This window comes from Cydia strobilella, chromosome 24 (assembly GCF_947568885.1).
Source record: "Cydia strobilella chromosome 24, ilCydStro3.1, whole genome shotgun sequence".
Taxonomy (NCBI): domain Eukaryota; kingdom Metazoa; phylum Arthropoda; class Insecta; order Lepidoptera; family Tortricidae; genus Cydia; species Cydia strobilella.
Genome location: NC_086064.1, coordinates 1,747,965 through 1,772,081, shown reverse-complemented (window position 1 = coordinate 1,772,081; position 24,117 = coordinate 1,747,965). Strand labels below are relative to the sequence as shown.

The following is a 24,117-nucleotide window of genomic DNA, read 5'->3' as shown; positions in this document are numbered from 1 at the left end:
TTATGACAAAAAATACAAATAATCCATGTATTAATTTGTATAAAATACAAATTACAATTACAAGTGAAGAAAAATTTACTTAATAGATAAATTAGTTAACATTGTCACCTCCTAGGTCTTATGTCTTATTTAATACATTATAATTTACTTAAAAATACCAACATTAAAACAAATAAATGCAACGCTTAGAAAAAAGGTACAATTCTAGTTTGAGATCTTTGGAGACCCCACACTTAGCGTCTTTCGAGCGTCGCAGAGCGCTGCGCAGTTACGCAGCGTACTGCGTAGGCGAACAACAGCGAACAGGCGAAGCGATGCGGCGCGGAGTGAATCAATCCTTTGATACCTATTAGAAGTGTCCTACGTAGGTGACGCGAACGCCGTGGGCCCGCCGCGCTGCGCCGGGTCGCTTAGGCCGCAAGGGCCTGACACTCTTTGATAGAGAAAGATAGTCTTATTGCGATTCCTAAGAGGAGAGAAAATAGTGCCATCCTTTGTCTTTATCACCGACCGGGCATTTTTTCATGGTCGGGTTATGGCATCATAGCAAGGAGACGATGGCTAAATACCGAAATTTATATGAGTGAAAGAGAAAAAGGATTATGCTGCCATACATGAAACTGTCAATACATGAATATGTCTTACTCTTACCCTGGTCGCTCGGTTTCATGTCTTGTATTATACTATGTCTATGCTTACTTAACGCAGCGTTACGCTAAGGCCAGGATTACACTTGTAAGTTTTACTTACGTAAGTAGGGACAAAGCTATTTGCTAGAATAAGATAACGATATTCTCATTCTGTAGTATAGCTGTGTCCCTACTTACAAAACTTACAAGTGTAATCCTGGCCTTACGTTGCGTCGAGTAGCAGCCTAAGTTGATCAGTCGCCGATGCTGAGACGCTTGGGAGTGTGTGGTCTCTCTTAAAAAAATGCTGGCAATGTTGCCATATAACAAAATAGCTAATACTTATAAATCTAGCCAAGACGCTACGGAACTGCTTTAACCATTCAGCCAAGTCGTTAGTTATTACATCATGCCCATAAAAGACGGGTACTGGAGTAAAAAAATTAAATATTATATAATTCAGCTTCAATACGTGATATACGTCTCACTGCTGGGCACAGGCCTCATGCTCAGGGCTTGGGCTATAGTTCCCACGCTGGCCCAATGCCCAAAAAATAATTATATTTCTTTAGTCCTCCCAGTCCTAGGACAAACAAGTAATACTTGTTTAAGTCTAATTTCGATAACCGAAAAAATATGAAAAAAAATCATGACGCTCAATTTTTATTGATAATATGTGGCTTTCCATCAGATAAGAGTCCTTATGCTTCACTTTTATCAGAATTCCTTTTGGAATTGCAGGTAGAAACGTCGTTATTGCACCACAAGTGTTTAAAAGTGACCATAAATACAACTTCAAATGAATTCAAACCCAAAAACACTATGTATAAAGGTTCGAATTTAATTTTTATAATAATTTTCGTAAATTTGCTCAGTTTCCCTAAAATTTCCACAAAATTCCAGTAACCGCCTCATTTTTCCTTATTTACTGGAACTCCTTCTGTTTCCTTCTGGCTATTTCTGCGCTGGCCTCTTGGATCGCCTCCCAGAGCTTGGCCTCAGATACGATCTGGCGGGAGAGATCATCGATCCCGTTCTCGGATTCCAGTATTGGGAGGGTTTCCTCGTCGACGAACTGGCAAAAAAAACGTATGTTTACAATAGGGTAGTTTGACACACGTTGAATTTTATAACTAAATCTAGTTTAATAGATAGAAAATGAGCAATTTATCACAATAAATTGGAAACTTAAAAAATATATGGGAATAATAAAAAAAGTTTTTTTTTTTTTACTTTCAAATAGGAAAAAAATAACGGTACCATTCGATTCCTTACATTTTATTTAAAAAAATGTTGTATAGCAACAATATACATAAACGCGACATTTCACCGACAAAATCGCAATTTCCTTGTTTTCCATACATCGGAACGGCTTCTAAGCAAAGCAAAGTGACACAGTGACGTCACAATGTGTTACCTTTTTGTAAGAGCGTTTGCTGAGTAAAGTGCGGGTGTCAGACTTTGACCATCATTTGTGACTTTTGTATTGCTTTAAGCAACTTTAAGCAAAGAGGATAAAGCGGTACTGTCATAGTAAATTTTGTAACCCCAGTAAATCTATCGACACACGATTAAAACTAAAAATAAAAATATCAAAAAAATGTATTTATATACGGATAAATGATTTTTATTATTTGCAATATTTGCATTAATTATTTTTATATGATTTTGACCCATGATCTTTCACTGATATGCGTTAAAATTGTTAAATAACAAACGAAACCGTCAACGCCATTTATACGAGAGTAGGCCAAAGGTAGTGGCGCCATCTGATCGAGAATCAAATTTTCTTGATTTTCGAGGCACGTTTTTTCCTTAGACTGTATCCATATATTACGGAGTTATATCTATATTTGCCAAAATTTATGGCAGTGTTATCCTGTATAAACAGCGCCATCTACAACAACGATGAGGTGGTTGGCAGCTATCTATGGCGCCATCTCGTTAATCACACGCCACACAGCTCACAGTGTTGCCTCACAAATTACTTGGAGCAAAGAGAATATATACAGAGTTACATAGGTCTTTGTTTGCAGTGTAAAGTAAGAAGATTTAACTTGCAAGTCAATAGATGGCGCTTTGATACATGTTAACTTTTGACAGCTGAAGTAGATAGTTTTGTAACGAGGACGTCTATTAGTTAGTCTTCATGGTCCGCGTAACAAAGTTTATTAAGGTTAATACCTTGAACGGAGACGAGTGGAAAAAGAGGGGGAGGCCTTTGCCCAGCAGTGAAATTTTCACAAATGATGTATTTATGTTGCCGCTATAACAACAAATACTAAAAAGCGGAACCCTCGGTTGGCGAGTCCGAATCGCCCTTAGCCGGTTTTTAGTAATAATTATTTATTAAATAAATAAATAGATATAGAAAAACACGTATGTCTTACATCTTACCTGTGTTGTGTACAATAAAGTAATTATTACTACTACTACTTACTACCTTCCGACATACTGGTACGAAACAGTAGTTAATAACTGACCAAAGATAGATATAACTCCGTAATAGATGTATACCGTCTAAGGAAAAAACGTGCCTCGAAAATCAAGAACATTTGATTCTCGTTCAGAGGGCGCTACTAGCTTTGGCTTACTGTCGTATAGATGGCGTTGACGGTTTCGTTTGTTATTTAACAATTTTAACGCATATCAGTGAAAGAACATGGGTCAAAATCATAAAAATAATTAATGCAAATAAAAAAAATCATTTATCCATATTTAAATACATTTTATCGTATTTTTATAAATATTTATTTTCAGTTTTAAAGTGTGTCGACAGATGGCAGTGAATTTACTGGGGTTACAAAATTTACTATGACAGTACCGCTCTAGTATAAGTTACTCTATGTAACTGACTAAACACATGGGGTCCTGCTCACGTCCCCTCCATCACCCTATAACTATAGGTATATCATAACATATGTAGGTTGACATTTTGTAAAGGCCCGTGCATACCCGATGCGTGTGCATAGACATGCACGTGCACGTTCGCGTTCAATAGATCCTATGAGCATAGAGTAACTGATACTAGAGCGTTACTGTCATAGTAAATTTTGTAACCCCAGTAAATTCACTGCCATCTGTCGACACACTTTAAAACTAAAAATGAAGATTTATAAAAATACGATAAAATGTATTTAAATATAGATATTTTTTTATTTTATTTGCATTAATTATTTTTATGATTTTGACCCATGTTCTTTCACTGATATGCGTTAAAATTGTTAAATAACAAACGAAACCGTCAACGCCATCTATACGACTGTAGGCCAAAACTAGTAGCGCCCTCTGAACGAGAATCAAATTTTCTTGATTTTCGAGGCACGTTTTTTCCTTAGACTGTATCCATCTATTACGGAGTTATATCTATCTTTGCTATGAGAGACGGCACACCGCTTGCGTGACATGTGCGTTCACGGCTCCAACATTTTAGCGCACGCGCACGTGTGTGTCTTCGCAAACGCACGTGAGTGTCTTCGCACGCGCAGCCGGTGTGCTCTGGCCTAAGCAACAAGAACTAAGCAGGATAACCTACCTGTCGTTGTCTCATCAGTTCTTGAATGGGCATGCCGGGAGAGCCTTGGGACCTCTTGCGACCGCACCCTGGAAGCAAAATAGTTTCAATTAGTTTTCTCGAGATTTTCGTCGTTTCGTCAAAAACTTTTTTAGTATGAGTTAAGGTTATGGGTCTTTCCTGTGGACATTGTAAAATAAAAGGACTTTAATGCCTAATTTTCTTAACGGACGCTTTATCCCAATATTTACAATCGGATTAGGTCTAACCTCGAAATTTCTGGAACGGTCCTGAAATTTGGTATGTATGTCAACTAAACGTCTGTTTCTTATAGGCCTGTTTCGCCACATCGACCAACAGTGACCTATTGTTGCGGCGGTTCTAAAGTTCATTATTAATGCCCGCGAATTTAGGAATTTTCAAATTCTTTGGGCTGTAATGTTCAGTACCTCAGAAGGTTAATGTGCCGCCCTAAGTGTGTACTCCTTTTTGACAATAGTGGTCTGCAGGAAGAGATGATGTATATTGCTGTTTCCTCTGACTCCTGGCAGAACCTGCAGCCAACTTACCAGTGAACGCATTGCAGAACGGTCTCTTCTTTGGCGCCATCACCACCTCCTCCGACAGCCGAGGGTCGAAGCCCCGAGGGATCTGCAATCGGAGAAAATTTCTGTAGTAAATATAGAGTCAAGAATCAAAATATTCTTTATTCAAAGAGGCCTAGCAACAAGCACTTTTAAATTGTGAAGTTTTACAAATATTACCTTAATCTAAGTATCAGAGCAATTTATTGATGCAGTTATAATTGTTCTTAAAAACATTGAATTATTATAGATATGTCAAACTTAATAATAAGAATTTCACAAAAGGATCGTCAAACACCAAATTTGTATAAAAAAATACTAGTCTAGAAACTTTCTAGAATAAAAATCTAAATGCCAAAAAAATACGGATTACAGGGTGGGCCAATGGTAAATGCACTAATATAAAGAGGTCGAGATGAAAAGTTAATTTATCACTGGCCCAGCCTGTATATATACCTATATATACAGGCTGGGCGCATATACTAATCTATGGGCTGGGCCAGTGATAAATTAACTTCATTGTTTTCAGTTCATTGAATTATCAGCTTCATCATTATTAACATAATAATAAATAGTTAATTATTTTCAATCGCACTTAATTCCACGGTGTTTCATCATTCATGTAGTTTTTAACCGACTTCAAGATTTCAAAGGAGGAGGTTCTCAATTCGGTTGTATGTTTTTTTTTATGTATTTTTTTTAATGTTTGTTATTGTGTGTTATATTAGACTTTAGATACGCGTCATACTCGTGAACGGGTGCTGTTTGTGGAGACCGGTCTGTTTAAGTTTACACGGGCTTCATTTTACCTATGTAACTTTACTTTTGAGTGGCATTAACGTGAGGCACTTCATTCGGTTCTTGTCTGTTTGTCTGATTTAATATCTTGTCTTTTTATTAATTATATAACAATTCAAGTCTTGTAGACCCTTTACATCTGGATAATTTGATGATCTTTTTTATTATTATATACATTTTATCTCTGACACCTAGAGACTTACATCTCTAAACAATCTTAGTACTTCTGTTGTTTGTATATTTTTTATTAGTTTTTTTTTGTGTAATTTGACATTTATATTTATGTAATTGTTTTTTGTAATTTTGGGTTAATTTTATTGTTTGTAAAAATTGACATGTAAAAGTGCCCCTGTGTATTTGCTGAATAAATGTTTGATGTTAGAGATAAAAACATAATTTTTAAATTTATTAACAAACAATTCAGTGATGATATTTGGAAGTTTATTCTAAAATCTTTTTAATTTTATGGAGCCGAGTGAATATATATTCTGTGACGCCCCAAACAGGCTGATTCCTCGTGACGCAAGCGGCGCGCGGCGCGGCAAGGGGAAAATCAAGACCGTTGATACATTTGGTCGAGCCAAAGATAGATATAACTCCGTAATAGATGGATACAGTCTAAGAAAAAAACGTGCCTCGAAAATCAAGAAAATTTGATGACTAAGTTTTCAAATGCCAAAATTGATAGGTAGGTACGAAGAGGGGTAAACTCGCATTATTTGGTGACACGCCTAATTCGGTGATACAAGTTTTGAAGCATTAGACCTGTACCGCTGGCTATATTTTGACCCCTAGGTTATAAAAATATTAAAGTCAATTCTGTTTTCGCTTATGAATACTTTGTTAAGATGTAAATCTTACATTTTGTTTTGTGTCATATATATAATTTGCTTTTCTAGTAATTTGTTATTTTGTGGTAATTATTTTTTATTTTGAATTATCTTGGAGAAAAAAATATTCGAGAGAAAACATGTAACTGTGTTGCATTTAGGATAGTGTTTTTAGTGTGAAAACATAGTTTGTGTCAATTACGTCCACTGCAATCTGATACTATGTCATAATATTCTAAATGGCACAAAAAAAAATTAGAGTTAAAAAAAATTACTTAGGTCGAATTTAATCGTTTAAATAGGTCCATTAAATGATTTTGTGTCTTATTAAGGCATAGCTTCATAGGATATTTGATGATTTTGTTGTAACAGGCTGTCACCGTTACAAAAGAATATTAAAGATATTAGAGTTTACATCTTATTAATTTGAAATGCGGGATAAATAAGATGTATGAATTTGTGTCACTTGCATCCACTGCATAAACAAATATTACAAAAATATTATTTGCGTTCAAACGAAGCTAGCGGGCGGTCTGAATGGGCAACGGAGGCCGTGCAGGGTGGGGCCGCGGCGTGACCTTGCCGTACGCAACGCATGTTTACTTCGCCTGTGCGCCAAATTAACGCAACTTATTCAAAGAAGTTACGCAAACAACACAACAACAAGCAACAAGCAAGCAAAGAATGCGTCGAATTATCTTTTACCTATTTAAAACTCATAGATATTGTACAATGTCACCATTATGCAAAAGAACTGTAAGTACATGTTTGATTTGCGAGCGAGCTGGCAACATTGCGCAGGGAAATCTTAAAAATATCGCGTTTACGTGAACGCCACATACATTTGTGACAGTGATAGGGAAAAGGTACCACTAAAGTAAAATTTGGTTATTAATACCGTGACTTTCTTTCATTCTTTGATAAAAAAAAATTGCTATTTATGCAACAAGTGCGGAAATCATCTTTACGCACGTGTATCATACAATGTTTTACTATGCATTGTGCGAGTAAATAAAAAAACATGTCATGGCAAATAAGTTTAATTATTAAAAGGAGTGTTTTAAATCGACACGAGTTGCAAATTACCTATTCGCACGTGTATCGTACGTTTTACAGTACATATGGCCCTTTAACTTTCGACATATGCACGGTAAGTGCTCTTTTCCGCACTAGTGCGAGAAAGTAGCACCATATGTACTGTAAAAAAAAAATTGAAAACAAAAAGCACTAGTGCGGAAAAGCAGTACTTTCCGCACGATATGGCTCCGTAGGAAACGCACTTTTCGAGCACATGCATTGTAAAAAAATATATAGGACTGTATCTCCTAAACCATGCGTCGTAGCGCAAAAATAATAAAATTTTCGTTCCCCTTTATGTAACCCAAAAGTAATACATGAAAAATACAATGAAAAAAAAGAAACAAAATCTTTATAGGGCTGCATCTCCTAAACCGTGCATCGTAGCACAAAAATAATCAAATTTTCGTTCCCCTTAAGAAACCCTTAATTAAAACTTTAAAAAAAACCAGGAAAAAAACTTTATAGAGCTATTATAGCTATATATATAGATATAATATCTCCTAAACCGTGCGTGGTGGCGCAAAAATAATAAAAATTTCGTTCTCCTTTATGAAGCCCCAAAGTAATATACTAAAAACACAATGAAAAAAAAAGAAAAAAATAACAAAAAAACTTTATAGGGCTGTATCTCCCACACCGTGCATCGTAGCGCAAAAATAATTTAAAAAATCCCTTTAAGAAACCCCTAATTAAGATTGAAAAACGCAAAAAAGAAAAAGTGGAAAAAAAATCATTTTAGGGCTGTATCTCCTAAACCGTGAGTCGTAGCGCAAAAATAATAAAATTTTCGTTCCCCTTTACGGAACCCCAAAGTAATATACAAAAAACACAATGAAAAAAAAAAACAAAAAAACTTTATAGGGCTGTATCTCCTTAACCGTGCGAGGTAGCGCAAAAAGAACAAAATTTTCGTTCCCCTTTACGGAACCCCAAAATAATATACAAAAAACACAATGAAAAAAAAAACAAAAAAAATCTTTATAGGGCTGCATCTCCTAAACCGTGCATCGTAGAACAAAAATAATCAAATTTTCGTTCCCCTTTAAGAAACCCTTAATTAAAACTTAAAAAAAAACCAGGAAAAAAAACTTTATAGAGCTATTATAGCTATATATATAGATATAATATCTCCTAAACCGTGCGTGGTGGCGCAAAAATAATAAAATTTTCGTTCCCCTTTATGCAACCCATAATTTATATTTAAAAAAAAAACGCAAAATTTAAAAAAAAAATCATTATAGGGCTGTATCTCTTAAACCATGCGTCGTAGCGCAAAAATAATTAAAAAAAACCCCTTTAAGAAACCCGTAATTAATACTTAAAAAAAAAAACAAAAAAAAACAGGAAAAAAAACTTTATAGAGCTGTATCTCCTAAACCGTGCGTGGTACCGCAAAAACAATAAAATTTTCGTTCCCCTTTATGCAACCCATAATTTATATTTAAAAAAAAAACGCAAAATTTAAAAAAAAAATCTTTATAGGGCTGTAATTCCTAAACCATGCGTCGTAGCGCAAAAATAATAAAATTTTCTTTCCTCTTTATGCAACCCATAATTTATATTTAAAAAAAAATGCAAAATTAAAAAAAAAAAACATTATAGGGCTGTATCTCTTAAACCATGCGTCGTAGCGCAAAAATAATTTAAAAAACCCCTTTAAGAAACCCGTAATTAATACTAAAAAAAAAACAAAAAAAAAAACCAGGAAAAAAGCTTTATAGAGATGTATCTCCTAAACCGTGCGTGGTACCGCAAAAATAATAAAATTTTCGTTCCCCTTTATGAAACCCCAAAGTAATATACAAAAAACACAATGTAAAAAAGAAAAAAAGAAAAAAAAACAATAAAAAAATCTTTATAGGGCTGTATCTCTTAAACCATGCGTCGTATCGCAAAAATAATTTAAAAAAACCCCTTTAAGAAACCCGTAATTAATACTTAAAAAAAAAAACAAAAAAAAACCAGGAAAAAAAACTTTATAGAGCTGTATCTCCTAAACCGTGCGTGGTACCGCAAAAACAATAAAATTTTCGTTCCCCTTTATGCAACCCATAATTTATATTTAAAAAAAAAAACGCAAAATTTAAAAAAAAAACTTTATAGGGCTGTATCTCCTAAACCATGCGTCGTAGCGCAAAAATAATAAAATTTTCGTTCCCCTTTATGAAGCCCCAAAATAATATACAAAAACACAAGAAAAAGAAAGAAAAAAATAATAACAAAAACTTTATAGGGCTGTATCTCCTAAACCGTGCATCGTAGCGCAAAAATAATCAATATCCGTTCCCCTTTAAGAAGCCCCTAATTAAGATTTAAAAACGCAAAAAAGAAAAAGAGAAAAAAATCATTTTAGGGCTGTATCTCCTAAACCGTGCGTCGTAGCGCAAAAATAATAAAATTTTCGTTCCCGTTTATGAAACCCCAAAGTAATAACAAAAAACGCAATGACAAAAAAAAGAAAAAAAAACAACAAAAAAAACTTTAGGGATGTATCTCCTAAACCGTGCATCGTAGCGCAAAAATAATCAATATCCGTTCCCCTTTAAGAAGCCCCTAATTAAGATTTAAAAACGCAAAAAAGAAAAAGAGAAAAAAATCATTTTAGGGCTGTATCTCCTAAACCGTGCGTCGTAGCGCAAAAATAATAAAATTTTCGTTCCCGTTTATGAAACCCCAAAGTAATAACAAAAAACGCAATGACAAAAAAAAGAAAAAAAAAAACAACAAAAAAAACTTTAGGGATGTATCTCCTAAACCGTGCATGGTAGCGAAAAATAATCAAATTTTCGTTCCCCTTAAGAAGCCCTTAATTAAGATTTAGAAACGTAAAAAAGAAAAAGAAAAAAATCTTTATAGGGCTTGATCTCCTAAACCATGCGTCGTAGCGCAAAAATAATTAAATTTTCGTTCCCCTTTATGAAACCCCAAAGTAATATACAAAAAACACAATGTAAAAAAGAAAAAAAGAAAAAAACAATAAAAAAAACTTTATAGGGCTGTATCTCCTAAACCGTGTGTCGTAGCGCAAAAATAATCAAATTTTCTTTCCTCTTTATTCAACCCTTAATTTATATTTAAAAAAAAACGCTTTCACTAAACTGCTGTAACTCGGAAACTTAGAATCCACAAAGGGGACTTTACTAAATTATGACACATATTAAAGCCTGACCAGTAATATATGATCATTGTCAAGAGGGCGCTGTTCATTCTCATGTATAGGGTGACAGTTCAGTATAGTATGAAAAAATATTGTATTTAATGAACATCATCATCAATGTAATTAATGTTGCTTGCCACGCTTAAACATAACAAAAATCACAATAAATTGCGTCTTAAAATAAACTTAAAAAGACTACTAAAAATCGAAACAAAAGTAATTTTTAAGTCGCTGTTGTGACATTCTCAATCAAAAGGTAGGTACCACTTTGTCGTTTACCATAAAGACGAAATTTGATTATATCTATACAAATAACCTGTCAGAGAAAGTGGTACCTTTTGATTAGGAACGTCACAACTGTTGGTCAGTATGAGGAGTGCAGCCTACAGTTTATTTTTAATTATATTTATATACCTACTACGGTAAGATTGATAAGACAATGTAATTATGCCTCCGAATGAAATAAATACACTGTATCGCAAAACTAAGTGGCGAGACAGCTCATAATGCCATCTCTTGGTTGGTCTTAACAAGGGTAAAGGAGATAGTGTTAAGATCTCAGTCGCCAGCTGATATTGCGGCAAGTATAATAAGCACCCCACCCGCGTAGGTACCCTTCCCCGCGCACGCCCTTCTTGCTCAATTGAGTTTTATTTTGCCAGATAGTAAAAAAAACCGTGGATCAAAATGACCCAAATTATGAATGATGTCTCAATGTGGTATTATAATATTGTAGACGTAAACTTAATAATATGAATTTTTTTTTGTGGCAGATACAGGGTGTTAATTAGAAAAAAATTTTTTTTAAATAAAAGCGGTGGATGAATTTGACACAGATTTGTTTGAATAACATATAACAATGTTCTGTAAAGTACAACACTTCACTTACCGACTCTAATATTTTTTTAGGCGTTTTAGGATCAATATTAGGTATTTATTAAATGCCATTATACCCGTGGATGAAAATGACACAAAATGCGTGTGTACGTCGGAAGCCACTTTGCCTTTACAGGGAAACAAAGAATTTCGTCTCGAATATTTTTTTTACAGAATGCTGATTGAAAAAAGAAATACCTAAATTTCTACCTAAGCAAATACCTAGGATGACACAAAATATTATTTTTAGGTTTAGTATATGGTCTGGAAACTATATATAAAAAATAAGCAACATTAATATTCTTATAACCTCAGAAGTTATTGGTACAGGTCTACATGACACCCAGGAAAGCTAGTGAATTAGGGCCTTTTAAATGGGACCTCACGGCCATAGATTAGTATATGTTATTACTGGCTTCGGCGGCTTTGCCGTGAGGCCCATTTTCAAAGTCCCTAATTCACAAGCTTTCCTGGGAGTCAAGCTTCATAACTTGTATCACCGAATTAGGCGTGTCACCAAATAATGCGAATTTACGCTACGTCAGGACCGGCTTTGAAAATAAATTTTTGGTTTTCTATAAATGACAAAACACACACGCGGCGGTGGGCGGGACACATTTGTCGGATGCACTCGGACAGATGGGCCAAAATAGCGACCGTATGGGCACCACAGATCCGAGGCAGAGGCAGGCTAAAAACGAGATGGCTAGACGACGACTCATTTTGTGGCCACTGGCGGAAGCATGCACAAAGGCGTGACGAGTGTCAAAAGAAAGGGGAGGCCTTTGCCCTGAAGTAGGACACAAAATAGGCTATATAAAAAAAGTAAAAAATATTATAATAATCGAAATTAAACTATCGTGAGACATATTTCAAAATATTTAGATCAGTACGGTTTGACTCAATATCATTATTCACTATTGTTATTGAGGGCGGCGCGAGCACGGGCAGTGCAGGTGCACGGAGTACAGCCGCCGCGGACACTCGTGCCTGAGGAAGGATTCCCGACGAATCCGAAACATGTCGCCAAATACGACTAAAAATAATAGTGAGTGTAACCGTACTGATCTATATATTTTGAATATTATAATACTTACACTGGCAGAGTAGCAAGCGTCGATGAGCAGAAGTGCGAGCACAGGCAGGATCAATGAAGGGCGAGCCATGGCGAATTCTGTTATTATCTGTGGATTAATCAAAGAGTTTTATTACTCTGAGTCTAAACTGTGGCTGGGTTTCTATTGCCCGACAAGATTCTATTTTATATTAAAAAGCCGGGCCAAGAGCTAAGTTTTTATTAAGCTTTACTTTCACTATGTTTTCATATTGGGACCCATGGTTCAAAAGTTAGAGGGGAGGCACAATTTTTTTTATGAAAATGAAAATATAATGTTTAAAAAAAATTGTTTTTGAAGATCTTTTTTGATGCAAACAAATGATTATGATTATTAGGATTTGAAATCATTTTACGGTTTAGACTCACTTGTTTTAGTCACTTGCGCGACATGTTTCGAAGAGCCTAGGTCTCCTTTCTCAAGCACTAATAGTGCGAGCAGCGTTCACGACGACCGTGTATTGCGTAGGACATGTCGCGCGAGTAACTAAAACAAGTGAGTCTAAACCGTAAAATGATTTAATGTTAGTATGTCTCACAACAGTTTAAATTCGATTATTATGACTATGATTTAATCGCGCGGTTGTTTTAAAATTTGATTTGCCGAGTGTGCTACTGCTCATCTGTGTGTTAAGATTTATGATACTGTATTTTCCGGATGCGGAAATATGCGAATAATTAGAAATACTTTCGGAAAAGAAAGCTATTGAGAAAAAATAAAAAAGTAAAATTACGAATGGTAAAAATCGCAACCTGGAAGAAACAATTTCCGGAAAATACAGTACACAATCGATTTGCCGTACACTGCGCTAAACAACGGCGTAACTGATATAAAAACTCGAAATGTCTTACAGGATTTTAAGCAATTAAATATTGGCTGAATTAGAATGTAAATAGAATAAGAACATTAGAAAACTCGACTTTTAATTCTTCAAAATAAATTAACTACCGTGCAAGCGACCTTTACTAATTGGTTTACAAAAGTTAACGCATAGTTAGCGTACAAATAAAGAACGTTAATTATTTAACTTATTTACCTTACAAGTTAATTTGGCCCCTAAGGACTGAGGGCAACTTTGGCCCAAAAAGCACTAACGAACTTAGGAATTAATGAAAGTTGTGCCGTTTTATGTTTTGGCTTAAAAATGTGACAATTAAACGCTTGGGTGGATTTTTAATGCGTTAAGAAGTATATCATAATCCTTTATTTAGGTACAGGTAACTTATATTGCCCGCCATTTCTTGCAGCCCGCCCAGATGCCCACGGCCAGAGCTTCTACCTACAGCAGTACTCACCATGTAATAAATTTAAAATTGAATAAACTAACTAATCTCTAAAACTAAACTTATAAAACTTAAAATAAACTTATAAATAAAAAATGCTCCCCAGGTCGCTGTCATGTGGAATGGTGCCCAGAAGACTGGCAGCGTTACCTCTTTGGATGGCCAGACTTAGTCTCTGGCCGAAGTAGCTGCCAGCCCTCTGGTCACCAGAGGCGTCTACAAGGCGCTCGGAAATATCTTTTCATTTCTCATGCTCTGAAAGAGGGTCATTGTTGTTCTAAAAGGTGTGCAGAAAATGATACGTGTCTGCACTAGAGCATTTTACGTTCGATGTACGATTTTATTAATTTGTTTACAATAAGCAATTGAAATTTAAGTTTAAATGGATTTGTTATACAATTTCCATTCTAGTATTTGACTCTCCATTCCATAAATAACGATACTTTTGCCTGAATTGTTAATTCAAAGTACCCTCAAGAAATACTATAAAAATGTATACTTAGTCATGTTTTTTAAAAAACCCATGCATTTTACTTTTCTCGTATTCGAAATGAAAAGTAGAGTGTTTAACTCGGGTGAAAGGCATCATTTCTGCCTCAGACTCTTGGCGCTCTCACTGCGTTCGAGCGCCAAAATACCTCGGCAGGAATGAGTGCCTTTCATCCCTTGGTTAACAATCTACTATTAAATAATGATTTGGCAATGGGCCCAAGAAGTTAAGTTAAGTTAAGAAGTTATTTAAAATTATTCTTTGGAGATTACTAGAGAGAGATAGACTCGCCCCGGCTTCGCACGGGTTACACATAACCGTAAGCAAAGATAGATATAACTCCGTAATAGATGGATACAGTCTAAGGAAAAAACGTGCCTCGAAAATCAAGAAAATTTGATTCTCGATCAGATGACGCTACTAGCTTTGGCCTCCTGTCGTATAGATGGCGTTGACGGTTTCGTTTGTTATTTAACAATTTTAACGCATATCAGTGAAAGAACATGGGTCAAAATCATAAAAATAATTAATGCAAATTAAAAAAATCATTTATCTATATTTAAATACATTCTATCGTATTTTTATAAATCTTCATTTTTAGTTTTAAAGTGTGTCGACAGATGGCAGTGAATTTACTGGGGTTACAAAATTTACTATGACAGTACCGCTCTAGTATAAGTTACTCTATGCCGTAAGTAATTATACACCTAAACCTTCCTTAAGAATCACTCTATTGATAAGTGAAAACCTCATGAAAATCCGTTCAGTAGTTTTTGAGTTACATACACACAAACAGAAGACGCCTGGGGACTTTGTTTTATAAGGTGTAGTTGTCACGGAGTTATAATGGTTTTTTAAGTTTTTGCATAGAGTAACTTGTAGTAGAGCGGTACTGTCATAGTAAATTTTGTAACCCCAGTAAATTCACTGCCATCTGTCGACACACTTTAAAACTAAAAATAAATATTTATAAAAATACGATAAAATGTATTTAAATATGGATAAATGTTTTTTTATTTGCATTAATTATTTTTATATGTTTTTGACCCATGTTCTTTCACTGGTATGCGTTAAAATTATAAATAACAAACGAAACAGTCAACGCCCTCTATACGAGTGTAGGCCAAAACTAGTGGCGCCATCTGATCGAGAATCAAATTTTCGTGATTTCGAGGCACGTTTTTTCCTTAGACTGTATCCATCTATTACGGAGTTATATCTATCTTTGGTTTTTGTATGTTTGAATCATACAAAGCTAACCATTTATTTGTTCAGTTAAAATTTTGATATTCGTTAGAATGAGGTAATTTAAGTGAAGCAAAACAGCCATCACGTATAAGAACATTTTATGATTGCGAAAGAGGCGGACTACAAGTTTAAAAACCGGCCAAGTGCGAGTCGGACTCGCGCACTGAGGGTTCCGTACTTTTTAGTATTTGTTGTTATAGCGGCAACAGAAATACATCATCTGTGAAAATTTCAACCGTCTATTATCACGCGGTTCATGAGATACAGCCTGGTGACAGACAGACAGACAGACGGACAGCGGAGTCTTAGTAATAGGGTCCCGTTTTTACCCTTTGGGTACGGAACCCTAAAAACGTACTTAGAAAGTACAGTGCTTTAGAGCAGAAACGTATCATTTTCTGCACACTTTTTAGAACAACGTACACTTTCAGAGCATGAGAAATGAAAGTTATTTATCTATCGAAACAGTAATAGCAGTAATTTATTTTCTAATTCCGGGATAAGATAATTCGAAAAAAGTATGATATTTTTGAGCACCTCGGCCGCTCCGATATATCTGATGGCGACTGTATATTAAAGATATCTGTTTGTTATACTGAACACAAAAATCTCAAAAGCGTTTAGAAATCAGAAGACAAATGAAAAGATATTGCGATTACGTGAAGTCCGATAGGATTGTTCCCACGTCAAGTTGTCAATAAGGGAGAAATTGCAGAGAAATCGGCAATTTTAAATGTTCCGTAGCCAAAATGGCATAAATGGAACTTTTATAGGCCTGTTCACGGACAATTTTTCACCCAATCTGATTAAATCGACCATAGAGTAACTTATACTAGAGCGGTACTGTCATAGTAAATTTTGTAACCCCAGTAAATTTACTGCCATCTGTCGACACACTTTAAAACTAAAAATGAAGATTTATAAAAATACGATAGAATGTATTTAAATATAGATAAATGATTTTTTTTATTTGCATTAATTATTTTTATGATTTTGACACATGTTCTTTCAGTGATATGCGTTAAAATTGTTAAATAACAAACGAAACCGTCAACGCCATCTATACAACCGTAGGCCAAAACTAGTAGCGCCCTCTGAACGAGAATCAAATTTTCTTGATTTTCGAGGCACGTTTTTTCCTTAGACTGTATCCATCTATTACGGAGTTATATCTATCTTTGAATCGACTGATAAATCAGGGCGTGTGCATTCTAAAATTGTTTACGCTCCGTAGCGAACGAAACGCAACGAAATGAAATTAGGCAAGTAATATCTCCTAAAATTACAAGTACAGGAAAAAAACTCTCAAAACTATAAATTTGGTTTACTGATGTTTCGGCGAAAATTACTTGACAAACTTTCAGTTCCCAAACTATGTATCCCATATTTTTAGTTGGGCAAAATTTCATTTCGCAAATTTACATAATCCTACCTAACCTTTTTTTTTTTGCCCAGGAAAAATCTTCGAAAGATTCCCCAGCGCCAGGGGGAGGCACTGAGGATATGTGAGATTTCTACTCACTAAAAAACCTGGGGTGTTCGTCTCTCTGCCTTTGGGGTGGAGTCACGGGCACGCGGCGTCACTCATCCGCAACCCCACCAGCAGCTGCCCGTTAGGGCCCATCACCGGGCGGATGCTTGCCCGAAACCACCATTAAGGGCATGTCCGAACACTTGACATGCCTTCCAACCCGAGGACCTCTTCCCTATGGGTGACAGACGCCCCCGTGTCTGCCACCCGGAGGTCGATGTTAAGGTGGCAAGCGTCTGTCGTGCGCAGCACGCCTGCGTCTGGTTCTACGGCGGCGCATTGGGTCAGCCTCAACCTGGATTTCCCGCTCGCGCTCGGCCGCCTCCTTTTTAGCCATGACGTGCTCTGAATAATCCAGCATCGTCTGCCACACCTCTTCACCAGACCAGACACCAGCATAGCCTGCACTATGGCTGGCAACGACAGATCTTGCCCAACACCTCCTCTCTTTTGACGCCCCAGACCGGGCACTCAGCCAGAATCCAACCTAACCTAACCGAACCTAGTACGTCATTTTCATTTCGCAAGTATGGGGTTGGGAAATGAAATGGTTGCGAAGTAAGGTTATGCCAACATTTGGTTTGCCAAATGAAACTTTGGCGAAAAGTTGGTTGTCAAGTGAAATTTGGCAAAATAAATTTCGCCAAAAAGGAAGTACACCCTTTGTGAGTTCACTGTGATAATGATTCAATGAATGATTTTTTTTAAATTTTTTAGCTTATCGGAGGGCCTGAAAGTCACAGTAGAGCCATAGTTAGTCCTTACATCATGCATCATCTTACATCATGGACACGTGGAAAGAATGAGTGAAAGAAGGCTAACAAAGAGAGTGTATATGGGAGAGGTAGAAACGGGAGTTGGAAGGGGCAGACCTCGGCGGACTTTCTCTGATCAGATCGGGGAAATCCTAAAGAAAGGCCAGGTCAAGAGCACCCTAAACCGGCGAGCGTGTATGAGGAATGTTATGAAAGTGAAGGAAGCGAAAGAGGTATGTCAGGATCGTAGCAAGTGGAAATCCGTGGTCTCTGCCTACCCCTCCGGGAAATAGGCGTGATTATATATGTATCATGCATATAAGACTGGGATAGGATAGGGACTTAGTGTATGCTTTGAATTTTTATTGTTTTATTAATAGGTACCAATTTTGTAAATTTTAATTTTATATTTATTTTTATTATTTTTATGACGTGTAAAAACTGTTTATGAGCCTTGCAGCTTGAAATAAATGTTTTTTTTATAGTTATCAATGGAACAACCCTCATTTTATTGTTCTACGCAGAATACTCATTTCTACTACTAGTAATGCAATACTAATCAGTCCTAACAATAGTAATAAACCGCACCCGGCTAACAAAATTCGTTTATTATAAGTTTACGACGCAATGACGCTATGATACTGCGGTAATTCCTATAAGCACATACTCGCTTATTAACAAGCCTTCAAGGTACGTTCGGATTAAAGGATGACTCACGTTAGACCGGGCCGTGACCGGGCCGGAGCTTCCGGCGCTTCGTTTTCTATGGAAAGCATCACGTGATCACCTGTCATGTCATAGAAAAGTAAGCGCCGGAAGCTCCGGCCCGGTCACGGCCCGGTCTAACGTGAGTCATCCTTAAGACTACAGCGACGTTACTGCTGCAATAATGCTGCTGACAGCAATACTGCCTCGAATGTAAAATTGAATATAAATTTCTGGATAAAATTAGCTTAATTGGACCTACTTACTTACTTACTCCGTTGGCTCAGCGACCCAAAATGAGACTTGGCCTCCGACACAAGACAGCGCCACTTTTCTCGATCCTGTGCGACCTCTCGCCAATTAATTGGACGTAGTTATGCAAAAACGTTCCAACCCACTATGGACGCCGTTTTGGGTTGGAACGCTTGTGCATAAGTATAGTCTGTCAAACCAAAGATAGATATAACTCCATAATAGATGGATACAGTCTAAGGAAAAAACGTGCCTCGAAAATCAAGAAAATTTGATTCTCGTTCAGAGGGCGCTACTAGTTTTGGCCTACAGTCGTATAGATGGCGTTGACGGTTTCGTTTGTTATTTAACAATTTTAACGCATATCAGTGAAAGAACATGATTCAAAATCATAAAAATAATTAATGCGAATAAAAAAAATCATTTATCTATATTTAAATACATTCTATCGTATTTTTATAAATCTTCATTTTTAGTTTTAAAGTGTGTCGACAGATGGCAGTGAATTTACTGGGGTTACAAAATTTACTATGACAGTACCGCTCTAGTATAAGTTACTCTATGGTCAAACTGTACTGTTTGTATATGTTTGAAATGAGACAGTCCATTTCAAACATATACAGAGAATCATACTATCTTTGTCTTACACTAGTACTAGCACTAGAAAAGGATGAGTATACCTAAGTTTTTTTGTTCTTATTTACTGACAATTTAGTTTGACCGACTATAAGTCCAATTAATGTCATTAACGGGTCTAACGTGATTAAATTTCATTATTTTTCATTTTTTCCGACGTTTCAGCTAACTAAATTAGCTTTATTAATTTTTTGTTATAAAATTCCCTTTTTGACGTTTGCTACAGCAATCAATTCTGGCTACACTATGCACTACTGCAGTAGCAAATGTCAAACGACGTTTCGACACAGTTTTAATGGGTCGTGGTCGGTAGATATCACATTTTAAACCACACATAAACAATAGTTATTTGTGCAACAAGAGAGGAAAGTTGGTGTTCTTGCGAGTGTTTATTTTGAGTCCCGATAAAGCGAAAGATTCTGTTAGAATCTTGAGCGTAGCGAGGGACTCAAAAACACGAGATATAAAATAACTTTACTCTCGTGTTGCACACATAATTTTTCACCTCAGTAGTAAGAACGGTTAAAATGTATTTCGAATTACACATAATAATACAGAGAAAAAAAAATTGTTATAAAAGTATTAAGTGACAGTTCATGGCCTTCACTAAATTATAAAGAAAGGAGGAAAGTCGAACTTGTATCACTCCCTGGAGTGAGGAAAGTGCGACTTCAGGGAGTGACGAAAGTAGGCTTGTTCGAGCTGCTGAGGTGAAAAGGTAAATAACGGTAACAATATATATTAGCGATAGAACCGATTGTATCATCATTCCTATAAAGTACTATTCTACTAAGTAGCTACTTAAGAATCTCACATATGATATGACAATGTTATTATGTCCCGTTTAATTTAAAGCCCGGTAACAAAGAGAATGGAAAATCAACAACGGGACGAAGATGGAATATTGTGATTTTTAAATGTTAGAAAATATTCACGTAGGGTCTGTGGGTGGAATATGTGAAATAAGAGGACTAGATTAAGCGGCCTAGACTTGGGGGCACCTGCCTTTATAGTTTATAATTAAATTTTACTACTACTACTTATAAAGGATGACTCACGTTAGACCGGGCCGGGGCCGGGGCCGAGCCGGAGCTTCCGGCGCTTCGTTTTCTATGGAAAGCATCACGTGATCACCTGTCATGTCAAAGAAAAGTAAGCGCCGAAAGCTCCGGCTCGGACACGGCCCAGTCTAACGTGAGTCATCCTTAAATAGGAATAATACAAACATATACTTAATTTTAATATTACAACATTAAAACTAAAGTTAAACCTAGAAATAGAATAAAAAAACAAACTATAAAATAACTTATAAACTTGCCTATAAAACAAAAGCAATTACCTTTATAGTTAAAATAAAAACTAAAAAAAAAATAAGACTGTACATAAAGTGGGGATGAATTTATTTCGCATCAAACCCAGGTAGCAAAATGACGTCAAATGACGTCAGCGACGTCATAATGACGGCATTATTACGTCATTATGACGTCGCTGACGTCATTTGACGTCATTTTGCTACCTGGGAACCTACGGTGTGGGGTGTCGTTGGATAGGCATTTAAAAACAAATAGGGGTCTTATGACCATTGACCATTTTTTGATAGTGAACATTTTCGGAAATAATCATTTTTAAAAAACTTCTAAAAGAACACTATTTAAAATCTCTTTCTTAGTCTTGGTCCTTTCACTTACACATATATATTTTTCTTTTTGTTCACGCTACCTGGTCGTTATTCTTCTCTTGCTTGAATTCTCATTATGTATTTATGTATTTTGTGTAGGTTTATGTAGTGTATTATTGTTGCTTAAATAATATATGTAGTTTATGTAGTTTATTTTTCATTGTTTGTTATTTATACTTAGGTATTTGATTTGTAAACTTTACACCTTTGTTATTTTGCACTGCCCATTAACTTATTTCTAGCCACTGAATCGCTATCTGAAGGTTGTCTGGAAGAGATCGCTTTTTAGCGATAAGTCCGCCTGTTGTTACCTACTCACTTATGTCCTGTCATTGTTTGTAACATGTATTTTTCTTTGTAGTGCACAATAAAGTATTTTATTATTATTATTATTAATGTGTCCCCCGTCCTCTAATTTTTGAACTATGGCTCCAAAAATATTTAAAAAAACGGTTTCCACTAACAAAATCTTAACAAATCATTTTGATTTTGATGTCGATTGCTTCACAATAATATGGGGAATTTTCTATGAAAAGGGACCTTATCGTCGATGGCGCTTACGCCGCACAGCGTCGCGCGGCATTGTATATATATCGGAGCATCGTTAATAATGGCGTAAGCGCCATCGACAATAAGGTCCCTTTTTATAGAGAATATCACATATATTCTAGGTTTATAGGGTACGCTATAAAAATTTTTTTTTTTTGCAAATTTTGAAAAAACGAAAACCTATAAACCTAGTTTTTCATTGTCTCAATAACATATTAAAAATCATGAAGAATATAAAATTTTGTAGTGGTAATACATTTTCTCTTTTTGTACGGACGAGTACGTGGTATACTTTTCTCTTAATGATGCAAACTATAGATTTTAGGGTTCCGTACCGAAAGGGTAATAAAAACGGGACCCTATTACTAAGACTCCACTGTCCGTCTGTCCGTCTGTCTGTCACCAGGCCGTATCTATCTAGACAGTTGAATTTTTCACAGATGATGTATTTCTGTTGCCGCTATAACAACAAATACTAAAAACAGAATAAAATAAATATTTAAGTGGGGCTCCCATATAACAAACGTGATTTTTTTGCCGTTTTTAGGGTTCCGTACCTCAAGAGGAAAAAACGGAACCCTTATAGGATCACTCGTGCGTCTGTCTGTCTGTCACAGCCTATTTTCTCCAAAACTACTGGACCAATTAAGTTAAAATTTGGTATATATGTACGTTTGTGACTCAAAGACGGCCATGTAACGTAAACAAATTAATTTTAAATATGGGGGCCACTTTTGGGGTGTAAATGACAAAATTAAAATATAAAGTTTTTCAAACTGCATCGTGTTATATATCAAATGAAGGAGCTCATTGTGAGAATCTCAATTATTTTTTTATAATTTTAGGATAAACAGTTTTCCCTTTATCTCCCAAATTTCTGGGTCTAAAATTTTGAAAAAAATACACAATATAGATTTTTACCTATAGATCACAGGAACACCTATTAGAAATGTGCAGTTAAGCGTGAGTCGTACTTAATAGATGATCAAACGAACTTCTCGAGCGAAGTTCGATCACTATTATATGAGTCGTTTCATTCGAAGATATTACATTTACCAGGTAGTCCTTTAAACCTACAGGCGACTTTTGCACTATATTAAGAGACAGTCAATTGACTATTGAACTGATTTTTAGTTCATTCATTCATTTCCATACCCTTCCCGTTCGTTCCACCCTCATAGTTGCTCATTATCTTTAGAGAAAACGCAAAACTTTTAAAATTTGGGGTCATATTAGGGTGGGAGGGTTATTATATCTTCGAATGAAACGACTCATATAATAGTGATCGAACTTCGCTCGAGAAGTTCGTTTGATCATCTATTATATTTCGTTCGTTTCATTCTTCAGATATTACATTTACCAGGTAGATGTTTAGAGTCTTAAAGTTTTGCTTAGGTGGAATGAAACTATAGATATATGTAAACACAAAATCATATATTTATTTTCATCTTTGACGTGACCTCAGTGGTCAGTCAGTCAGATCAGATATTAACATTTATTCATATTAATAAATCACCCAGTTATGATCGATAATCTTATTAAGATAAGGATTGTCACTTGTACTCGACAAGCAAACAGATCTCGCAAAGAGTCCTTCATCCGATAGTGGCCTATTATAGAACCGCGCGAACGACGTAGACGCCGCGGTCCAGCCTGCGGTGCGGCGGATAGTGATAGTGTCGACGCTGGCGCCGGCGCGGCTCGCGGCCGACGTGGCGGCGCCGGCGCCGGCGTGGCGCGCACTGTGCGGTGTGCGCGGTACACTGTAATGTCAATGCCACTTTTCGACAAAACATTTTTAATCCATCTGCTGATGGTCTGAGAAGTTGCAGGTCTATGTGGAGGTTTGTATGTCAATAACAAATTTCCTATACTATCAACTCTCTTATTTTTTGTTACTAAAATATTATCTCTAAAAGTTGTAGCAGGGCATATAGACACATTGTCTTTAAAATATGGAAGGAAGAGAACGGGTTGTTTTCTTCCGGCAGCTGATGTTTTAATTATGTCAGTAATTCCAATTTTGACACCGTTTGTGGAAATAACAATATTTTCGATTTTTATAAGCGCTAATGTTTGAACCCTATGCGCTGTGCATATGGCCATTAATGTCACTAATTTTTTCGACAGTTTTTCCAGGCTTATACTTGTATTGGGATACCAGTGAGAGGCACGATTTAAAACGACCCGAGGGTCCCATGTATGGTTATACTTGGGGCCGTTCGGTCTTTGTTTGTACGCACCTTTGAGTAGGCGTTTTACGCAATCGTCCGAACCGACATTGTCTCCCAATAACAAAGATAAGGAGCAACTATGAGGGTGGAACGAACGGGAAGGGTATGGAAATGAATGAATGAACTAAAAATCAGTTCAATAGTCAATTGACTGTCTCTTAATATAGTGCAAA

The 24,117-nt window shown here is 36.0% G+C and overlaps 1 protein-coding gene across 1 annotated transcript; it reads right to left on the bottom strand.

Annotated features, from left to right (window-relative positions):
* Positions 1–978: 978 nt before the first annotated feature.
* Positions 979–12,653, bottom strand: LOC134752184 (cardioactive peptide). The gene is made up of 4 exons (XM_063687797.1): positions 12,566–12,653; positions 4,713–4,794; positions 4,165–4,232; positions 979–1,704 (listed from the first exon to the last, which is right to left on the bottom strand). Exons 1-4 carry the CDS (start codon positions 12,632–12,634, stop codon positions 1,555–1,557), a joined length of 369 nt encoding a protein of 122 aa, XP_063543867.1. The 5' UTR covers positions 12,635–12,653; the 3' UTR covers positions 979–1,554.
* Between the last annotated feature and the right edge of the window lie 11,464 nt (positions 12,654–24,117).

What these genes read in the sequence shown, in the direction of transcription:
- LOC134752184 (XM_063687797.1), bottom strand. Translation starts at nt 12,634, where the DNA reads ATGGCTCGCCCTTCATTGATCCTGCCTGTGCTCGCACTTCTGCTCATC. An exon ending in ACGCTTGCTACTCTGCCAGT is followed by an intron (nt 4,795 to 12,565) that starts GTAAGTATTATA and finishes CTCCGATTGCAG; the next exon opens with ATCCCTCGGGGCTTCGACCC. An exon ending in AACTGATGAGACAACGACAG is followed by an intron (nt 1,705 to 4,164) that starts GTAGGTTATCCT and finishes TTTTTTTGCCAG; the next exon opens with TTCGTCGACGAGGAAACCCT.